The sequence below is a fragment of the Poecilia latipinna genome, unplaced genomic scaffold (genome assembly GCF_001443285.1).
Source record: "Poecilia latipinna isolate Pla-1442-1.1 unplaced genomic scaffold, P_latipinna-1.0 Scaffold283, whole genome shotgun sequence".
NCBI classification, from domain to species: domain Eukaryota; kingdom Metazoa; phylum Chordata; class Actinopteri; order Cyprinodontiformes; family Poeciliidae; genus Poecilia; species Poecilia latipinna.
The window spans coordinates 215,866-226,292 of NW_015112899.1; the positions used below are offsets into that span (position 1 = coordinate 215,866).

Sequence of the window (10,427 nt, forward strand, 5' to 3'; positions counted from 1 at the left end):
GATTGATTGATTGATTGATTGATTGATTGATTGATTGATTGATTAATTGAGCTTGCTGCCCATCAGATCAGAGAAATGTCAGACGTGTCAGAGGTACAGAGTGACCCACTTGCCTTTTTGTGATCAATTTTTGTTCCTGCAGCAGCAATTCCCTCCAGACACTTGGAGATGATTGGCAGGACGTCCTTTTCGATGTGTGAAAACAGGCAGTAGCCCTCGGCCAGCTGCTGGATCCTCCGCTCGTCCATGACTTGGAGTTTCTGTTCGAAACACAAATCATCAAACTCTTTTAGATTCTGATTTAACAGAAACTACCGAGCAGCATTGTTACAGTGTGTCCAAAAGACTTTCTCACGTTGTAGATCTGTGGTATCTCTGTGTAGTAGAAGTAGTTTTGTTCTTTGTTGTATTTCTGGAGTTCTGCTGCATAGTTGTTCCTGCATTCTTCTGCTACACGTGTACGAGCAAGAGCATGAGACTTGGCCTAGAGAGTAGAAATATAAATACATAAAAATAAAGACAATGGAAGATTAAAGGATGCAGGTCTAAAATATAAAGGATGGTGTAAAAAGGACAGATAAAGGAAAACATGTAGAATACTAATGTTTAACAGCCAATGTTTACGAGTGTTTACTTTGTCAACTTCAACTTTGGTGGCATTAGAGTCGTTCTCTGTCTTCTCTGCCTGCTGTGTGGCTTTGTCAGCCTCCGCCCACTCCTTGGCAAAGCGCTTTTTAATCTGCAAGCATGAACATGTACAAATGTAATACATTTCAGCAACAGCAATGTTAACAAAGCAAAGTCATGGAACTAAGACCGGACTCTACAAATTAGGGAAAGATTAAGATTTTCTCTGTTCTCCTCACTTGTTCCTGAGTCTTATTAATATAATCTATAAGGTATAATTGGATTATTTGTTCAATAAATACATTAGTGGTGATCTGCAACAGAAACAGAAAACATAAATCAAAAATCTGTTTTAGTGAGAACAATTAACAAAGAGAAGTTAATAAGGCAAAGTAAAAAAAAACAAAACAAAAAAAAAACGGAGTTTGTTTCAACATGTTGCACTTTTTTCTCTTAGACAAACTTTAATGAATCTGTTTATTTAAAAAAAACTGACATTTTTAAGATTTAGGAGCCTGTAAAATAATTCTACAGCAAAAACAGGATATGTATTATAATTTACAACATGGTATAATTTAGATTTAATAAATCACCAACACTTGACTCACATTTTCTAGGTGTTTAAAGCTGCTCTCCAGATTCTGCTGGGCCTTCTTGACATCAGAAAGGTGCTGAAAACAGAGAGGCTGTGAGGAATCTGCTGCAGCTTTGGATGGTAACACTGCAAACTTCAGCAAGGCAGAATCTGTCTAAACTTCACATTCCTCTCTCCCTCCCTCACTCACTGTTTTACGTTCCTGTTTGAGGTCCTGGAGATATTTGGTAAGCTTATCACAGATGTTGGCCGTCATGTTCTCAGCAACAACCTCCCGTTGGCCTGCGTAGTCACCCAGCTCATTCAGGATCTCCTGGAAAGACGCGTGATTGCTGAACCTACAACGGCAGTGAGAGGGAACATTTGGAAAGTTGGAAATATATCAGAAAAGCAAAACCCATAAAACTGTATGTTGTGGTTTACTACTGTAAGCAAAGAATATGCTGTATTAAGATCATTTTACACTGTCTAGTGTTGATTATACTGACTCCTGCATCATTTATAATATCACATGATCATATTTATATATATTACACTAAAAAGCATCAAATGGGCAGACTGTCAAGATTTACAATATATCAATATACTATCAAAAGCACTTTCAGTGTCACTTAAAGTATTTTAATTTTTCTAACACATGATGTGTTCATGACCCTCCCTTTGTCAAGAAGAAAATATTAAAAGTGAATCTCAGTAAAACTGATTTAGAAAGTACATTTAAATACATATTGACTGCAAATGTGAAGCTCATATTTAATATAGATTTGGTACAGTCAAAGTATTTCTGCAATTCTTCATGATTTTTGGCTACAGAAACGCAAAACTAAATTTCTCTGGAAATTTGAATAATACAAGCTAATTACAATGGACTTTTATTGAAGAATTATTATGTCATGGCCGATATTATCATAAAGAAGACTGCTGCATTAAAAGCAGACAGTCACTGATGTCTTCCACAACGAGGGGATAAGCTACAAAACGCTCACTTTTTAAAAAAGTGGCTGCCCACAGAATGCATATGAATGGAAAACTGAGTGGAAAGATTTATGGAATATAGTCAAGAAAGTGAGGGATACCAGACCCAACAATGCAGATGAGCTGAAGGTCGTTATAGCAACCTGGTCTTCCATCACATGTCAGCAGACCCCCAGGGTGATCTACTCCATGCCACGCCGCTTTGATGCAGTTATTAATGCAAAAGGATTCCCAGCCAAGTACTGAGCCTAATGCCTCTGTCCTCAAAATCATTTTTCATTAGTTCATAATCTAAGTTATACAAAAAATGAAACAGAAATAATATTCCACTCCATGTTTGTTTAATTAATCTAAATAATAGACTGTTGCTGACAAAGGATAATTCTGTTTTCAAACACTTTTTCTGTATATTTTTGTTTTATTTCTAATTTGGAAAATAAAATAATATTTGGAGAAGACTACATTTTATCTACATTTTATCTGTGGACAACAAATCTAAACACAATGAACCAATCATTTGATGAGAAGACATAAGAAAATATTTGTGTTTATTTTGGGCAACATTGAGTTTCATGATTTTATTTAAATTGTGAACTCAATTACCTTTTCAGTAAAAAACATAATCTACTGACATAGTGCAGTTTGCTTACTCCATAATTAATTTTTGATTGCATTTTATGTGAGTGATCAGCTCTACACTTGATAACTGCCAGATTATGGATGCAGAAACCTGTTATCACTTTGCCTAATAATGTCAAAAATATATATGTCACCAAGAGCAGTAACTGTTCTTATTACTTTTAAAAAATGGACTTGAACTGCTGTTTAAACAGAACAAAATCTGAACAGGTTGGATTCATGATACCAATAATTACTTTATATGTTCTGTTATTCTCTTACTGTTACAGCATATTAGGGTGCTTTAGAATAAATCCTGCTTCAGTCAAAAAATATTCAATTCATATAACGTGTCAGCTGAGAACAATTAGGTCATTTTGAAATAGATATTTTTATTGTTAACACTTGTTCACAGGCATGGATGACAAAATATGTTAAATCCCTTCTGGAAGAGATTTATGACCTCAGCGGAAGTTAATGATCAAATGAAAATAGAACAATAATTATTGAAATATTTCTGACCGCTGAAGAAGTGTTAAAGTCAACATGCATATTGCTCAGAAAATCATTTTTAAGGAGTGACACCTAATGTTAGTCAGCCAATTAGTCAGCTAGCCTGCACTCTGTTTAAAAGAGACATGCCGTAGATTTTTTAAATACCATTCTTACATTCAAAAGAGCATTACCTTGACAATAGTAATTGGTGACATCCTTTGATTTAATGCCCATAAATCTCCAATAAGCCAGCTGTCTTACTCTTAAACCAGACGAATTAGAGCGTTTGAGGCAGAGCTGCAATGAGTTTGAACAACTCCGCTCTAAACTATATTCACTTCCTCTGTTGATTCATCAGAAAAACTTTCAGGAATAACAGAAACTTTTAATGCTTTTAAAGCTATTGCTTTAAAAACATGGCATACTTTGAGATGACCAGTGAAGCCATGGGTTAAAGCTTACAATGGCTGTTATACAACATTTATACAAGGTAAAATTTTGTTGGGTCTGAGCTATATGTTTCTTTAGCAGCATACAGCATCGTCTGTAATTATAATAAAAATGGGTAAAATAACCCTAAAAATGATATTTTGAGGAGGGTGACAGCAGAACTGACCATCCAGCTCCTGTCTCATTAATATTTGTACATGTAAACAGGAAGTCATGCATTACTGATTCAAATTTGATTTAAAACACTCTAAAAAGTATAGCATAAATTATAAAAAAAGCTTCATTTAGATCTGCTTCAAAGTGATTGTGATTTGTGAAAAAAAATATTGAGGAATGTTTTCCCACTTTAAAAAAAAATCTAATTAAAGGTAGCATTTTTCTAAAAATGCTTCATGTGAGTTTATGCAAGATAGATAGATAGAAGTACTTTATTCATCCCAACCGGGAAATTACTGTGCAGTTGCAGCATACACATACACACAGATCAATTACAATATAAAAATAAAAAATAAGATATATGCATAAAATATAAAATGTAAGATGTAAGATAAGTGCAACACAAAATGAATTTATTTTGTACATATAATGTCCATGGTTGTTAACAAACTCACAATGTACACAATACCTGAAGGCTAATTATTACAGTAACTACCGATCTAGTTTGTCCTCCAGTACAGCTCCCAGGCCTCCCCATGCCCAGCATCTGGTTCCAGTTTTTCAGTGGGAATAGAAGGCGTTCCCAAGCCGACTGCAACATAAAACTTGTTCGGAGTGGTCTGGATCAGCCCAGAGGCTGGATCTCAATGGAATACACCCAAAACACCTTCCTGACCAAACCTAATCTGAGCTCATGCCAGTCAGTTATGCTGTCCTCTCCAGATATGCTAAAGTTACTAAAATCCTCCAAAATGACTATTTTTCCTTTGAACAGACACTCTCTGTCTGACAAGTTTATTGGTATGAAGGTTATGAAGATCTTTTGGCATTTAATTATGTAGCATTTTACAGCCATTCTGGGGTTTCTAATTTCTCTAGCATGGAAGTATGACAATAATTTTTTTTTTTTTTTTTAAAAGCAATGATCAATTGCCTTCATCATGCCATTGCAAAATCAAGACAATGTCAAGTGCAAGAAAAGAAAACCAGAACTATGGAGGATTTTGATGAGTGATTCATTTTGACTGTTTTCTTACTTGCACTCCTGCTCATCTTTGCCTCCTCGTTTGGAGTACTTCTTTGTCAAATTCCTGTTAGACAATAAAAAGAAACAAAATTGACATTTGCATGCCGGCATAAAGGTACAAGTTCACTGAAAGTCTACATTTCCATGCAAAACTCTGCATCTCATTGAACTTTGCCACGTTTTGTGGGATTATTTCAGTGTATTTTATAGGGATTTGATAATAGATGAGTATGAAAGGGTGCTGGGGATGTTAGTCTACAGCATAGCAGAGCTCAGACTCTCAGCTATTGCCACAGATTCTTTGGTGAACTTAGATTTGGGCTTTGGCTGGGCCACTACTGCTTTTACAGGTTTTAATCATTACTTGTATTATTATTTTATTCAGTATTGCCTTGTATTCACATTCATCCATCTCCCCATGAAGTCTGACCAAGTTATTTGTCTGTGCTGAAGGAAAGCATCCCCACAGCATGATACTGCCACCATGATGCTTTTGGGGGTTATTAATTGCACTGGGTTGTACATCAAATTCAGAAGAAGAATACTTGCACACCTTTCCATTTTTCTTTATTTGAAAACTTGAAAGCCACAAATGTTTTTCATTGCAGTTACAGACACAGCTTTGCATGGTACTCTGACATTAAAAACAGTAAAATGCACAAAAGAATCACTTTGAGAAAAAAAAAAATCAGAGCACACCTGAGCTGCTTGGCGTAGTTCTGTTCGATCTCCGTCCGCTCCTTTACAAACTTTATGTAACGCTCCAGCAGGTCAAGGCCAGACTGAGTGTGTTTGTCGATGACATCATTCTGGTCCTAAGAGGAAAAGTCCAGAGTGATTACATTCTTCTGTGGAGACACACCATTACATGAACATGTGTAGCAAACAGCTGGTCCCTGAGGAAGTCAGTTTTATGTCTAACACTGACACACTGCCCAGTCAATGCTAAATACTTCTGAGAAAATTACTGGGCAGGATTCTTATCGAAGAAGCACGACGTGCATATCTGTGAACACATAAAACAAACAGTGGAAAGGTATAATAACCAAAGGAAAAAAAAAACTCATACTTTACTCTCCTAGTAGTCTACAACTCTTATCTGCTTACACACTTTCATTTACACAAAACACAAAAAACCTGTTGGACCAGTAGGATTTGTTCTCAGTGAACCCTCAGGCCTTTATCCCCACAGTGCTGGATCACAATACGCTCAAAGGTTTTCTGAGAAACAACACGCCACCAAACTGAGCCGTCTGCTTACACAGAGCGAAACACAGATTCAGGGCGGCTCCTCAGTGTTGTATAGGGGAAATAAAGAGAAAGAGACTCGTATGTTTTGATTTAATGGAGAGCTGTAAGCACAGATACTGAGAAGTCAAAAAGAAAATTTAAAAGGAGATCACACATGAACACAGTCAGCGATAGTCAGGAGCAGGATGTGAGGGAGAAAAGAGCAAGACAAGAGAACGCAGCAGGACAATGGAGCGGCATGTTTGTACCAGGAAGGAAAGCAATCAGGAAAATCAGATGGCCGACAAGAAAACCAAAGCAAGACCTGGTGTTGATGAAGAGATTAACCCATTAAATTTCACAGATTTATCACTCCTGTGTAGGAACACACTGTAGCTTTGCTTTCATATGTCTACATGTGTGTGTGAAAAGTGGGAAATATCGTTTGGCAATGAGATAACCATTAGCTCAGTCTATCTCCACCCTGTGACTGACCGTCTCTGGGGCTGCTGTGAAACCTGGAACCAGTTTCACTCGTCCTATCCGTCATTATGACGTAGCACACTGGCAGCAGCACAAATGTTTTTGATCTTAGCTTACTCTGCCTCGTCTCAATCACAATATAAACCTGAAAATGGCTGGACTGGTTCTGCCATCTGCTTCTTTCTGTTTCTAAGTTTTTTAGCATTTGTCAGTAATAGTAGTAGTAATATAGTAAACGGTTAGAACCAATCACATTCCATATCCAGACACAGATTATTAAAATGTCTCATTCTTTTTCAAAAGCATCTCACAGCGATTTTCTAAAACAAATGAAGTAGCAAAGTGGACCAGGTTTTGGGAGCATTTTAATGTTAAAATAATTTGATAATAAAATCATAACATATATTTGATGTACATCCGACATTTACTCAGAGTACACAGTTGTTAGGCAAGAAAGTTTATAGAGCTTAAGGTTAGTTTTAAATATGTATTTTTCTACTCCAAACTGGATAAATGTTTTGGGATTTAAACATATCAGAGGCTGTGTGTTTGTGGTATTTGTGGAATATGTGGATGTGGCTTAAGAAGATCAACACCCTAAACCAATGTGTGCATATGTATCAGGCAACTTCTGTTACTCATTCATAATTGGCCAATTCCCCAATGTTGTTGTATTTCCATATGTTATGCGGAAATGTAAAATGACAATAAACACTTTACTTACTTAAAAGAATATATATTTAACCTTAGGCTTTTCAGTCCTGACATTGTGAAGATGTGGAAGCATGATCACAAAAACACGTTTTGTTTGAAAACAGACAAGATTTTTAAAAACATAAGTTTAGTCATTGCCCTGCGGCAGATGTAGGGTGTACCCCGCCTCTCACCCCAAACGTTCGCTGGAGATAGGCACCTGCACCTCTCCTGACCCCACTAGGGACAAGGGTGTTAGAAAATGGACGGACGGACAGACGGACGGACGGATGGATACTTTTAGTCATAATTATAAATGTAGGTTAAAATATAAACATACATCTTCACTATTTGGTTAAAAGTCCTTTACCTGCATCTTTTTACACTTTCTAAGAAAAAGTAAAGTACTCCTGCACCAGTGGTTCTGTGTTTCTGTTGGTTCTTATCTAACCCCCAGCTCATTGCTACACACTCCTTCCTGTAAGACGGAGTTGTTCAGGACGATAAGTTTCAGAAAAGCAAAAGATACAATTCAGTGAGCTGGGTGTTCTCATTGATGAACTTTGTATCGTTGTCTTTTTTCTTTTGCAATTTTTACAAACTGTCATGATAAGTCAACATAAACTGCATCATATCATAATTTAATTTATTATATTTAATTTGTCTATGTGACTGTATTAATGTTGCTATATATTCCTGGATCTAACTTGGATCTGTTTGTCATAAAACAATCTAAATTTCTGCATTTAAAAGAAATTTGAAAATCATTATGAAACAATTTAGTGTTGAATAAGCTAATTTACTTTGTAATGTTTGTGTATTAGTGTATTTTCTTGTATTTGAAATATGGCAGTAATAGACTTCTGAATTGAATAGCTAATATTCTAAAATTTATGTGAATAGGGGGCCTTTATGCACCTAAAATGAATAAAACATAAAATGGAAAAAGAAGCCTTTTTATTGTGAATGATGTCTGTTGTGAATTGGGACAATAAAAATGAGCTGAACTGACTTGAACTGAACTGAACTGCTGCCCATACGCCTTCTGGTTTAATTCTCAGATAAGACAAGGAATCAACTCCTTGCCACAGTTACAAGTGACATTTTCAAATCTTTACAAACTTCCAAGCATCTGCACTGGAAGCATCACTTCCAGTGAGGTGCAGCTGCTGTACTGGTTCATTGGTAGATGGACGAAAGTTGAATCAAACTGGGTGTTCCAACAAGACAATGAATGATCACAACTGTGTGCGAATGAATTTTAACCTGCATGTTATATTTTCCCCTGCTTAGAGAATTGCCCATTAAATTCAAAATTCTTTTTTTTTTTTTACTTTGGTTTTCTATATTCTATTATGAGTCACCTTTGGAAAAAAATATTAACCTTAACTCTACTTATTAAATTAGGAAACAAGTTTGAAAGACACTCCAGCAGCTATCATTGCTATGGCAACGCTAACTTTTTGTTTAAAATCTAAACACAACAGCAAAGGCCAAGGAGAGTGAAAGTGATGAAGGTTTAGGAAGGATTAAATTAACCCCTGGTGAGAAAATTCAGTCCTCTTCATCAACTCTGAACATGTGAATCAAAAGAGGAGAAGTGGAAACCTAACACGTTATGAAAATAGTTAAGGTTTCAGATAAAAGCTATCAAAAAACCCAAAGTAGCTAAAGCTAAAGTACTAAATATGTGCTTTAAATCTAATTGTTGTATAAGGTAGAAAATAACAGCAGAGAGAACACGCAAAGTTTTTGAAACTTCAACAATTGGTAACCCTGACGTGATCAATGTAGGATCTTTAGTTTAAAGTTCTTTAAACCAAAGCTTTTTTGTTAGAAAGGATTTTTCCTAAACCTAGATTTGAGGATTTTTTTCACCCCTTCATCTCCCACATGCTTCCACCTGGAAAAATTCCTAAAAAAAGAGATGTAAGATTTTTTTTTTCTTGTTTCTTTAACCTCAGTTTGAATCAACAGGTTTTACTCTTTTGCTCTGACAGAAACACTTGCTTGTATGTAAGTATTACAAATGGGAACAATGACAGTTGATGTGAACACAAAAACAATCCTGCAATTTATTAAGGGTCCATTTAAGATGAGTTTGTTTATACTGTCAACAGTTTCTGTTAGTTAGAAACAGACATTCAATGCAGTTTTCTGTCAGAAAAGACTGAATGGGGATTGCACATGGATCTTTTTCCTTTCAGCTCATCCTTGATGAACTTAAACAAAAAGATGTTTACACTGTAAACATGCTGAAAAGCCGGTAAGTCAGAACCTGTTCTAGGATGGTAATGGCAAGAGAACATAATATTTTCACTTTACCTGTGTAAAGTGAAAATATAATTTGTGCTAAAGATGGAACTAAACTTGTACTAAAACTGTCTCATAACAATAAATAAAACAACTCTAAAGCTACACTAACAAGGAAGCTATAGACATATTTATGTTTTAAAAACAGACTGACTTTGACTATGGAAGACCTCACAACTGCATTTACTGCTTTACAACAAGACAGAGCTGTAGCTTAAAGCACTGCTACACTGAGAGATGTAGAGTGGAAAACAGGAGTCAACACTGACTTAGTTGAACAGCAAACAAAGTCAGTTTAATGTCTCACAAGCTTTACAAAAGCAGCAACTTTCAAAACAGCAACTGTTCCATGTGCCTCTGCAGCCCCAGAGACCATCACTCTGCTGCATCCAGCAATCCACACCTATTTGTTAGGAGTGACCCATTTATCCTTCCTTAATTTTGGGAGATGAGTGATCGGCCGATTTTTACATTTGAAGTCGATCTCATCCACCGGTTTTATCGACCTCAGCAAAGGTCAAAAATCAAACACTGTCCTCTTCTGCTCTGCAATGAGAAAAGTTTGACTGACATCCATCCATCCATCCATCCATCCATCCATCCATCCATCCGTCCGTCCGTCCGTCCGTCCATCCATCCATCCATCCATCCATCCATCCATCCATCCATCCATCCATCCATCCATCCATCCATCCATCCATTTTCTAACACCCTTGTCCCTTAGTGGGGTTGGGAGGTGCTGGTGCCTCTCCAGCTAACATTCTG

General features: G+C 36.4%; 1 protein-coding gene across 1 annotated transcript in view; it reads right to left on the bottom strand.

Annotated features, from left to right (window-relative positions):
- The window catches only part of trip10b (thyroid hormone receptor interactor 10b), a 26,686-nt gene that overhangs the window by 11,227 nt on the left and 5,032 nt on the right, over positions 1-10,427 (bottom strand). Inside the window, exons 2-8 of the mRNA XM_015033955.1 lie at positions 5,643-5,758; positions 4,954-5,007; positions 1,413-1,560; positions 1,236-1,298; positions 635-739; positions 356-484; positions 114-260 (exon numbers count right to left, since the gene is read on the bottom strand). Of these exons, the coding sequence (XP_014889441.1) occupies positions 114-260; positions 356-484; positions 635-739; positions 1,236-1,298; positions 1,413-1,560; positions 4,954-5,007; positions 5,643-5,758 (762 nt within the window). The remainder of the gene's footprint in view (positions 1-113; positions 261-355; positions 485-634; positions 740-1,235; positions 1,299-1,412; positions 1,561-4,953; positions 5,008-5,642; positions 5,759-10,427) is intronic.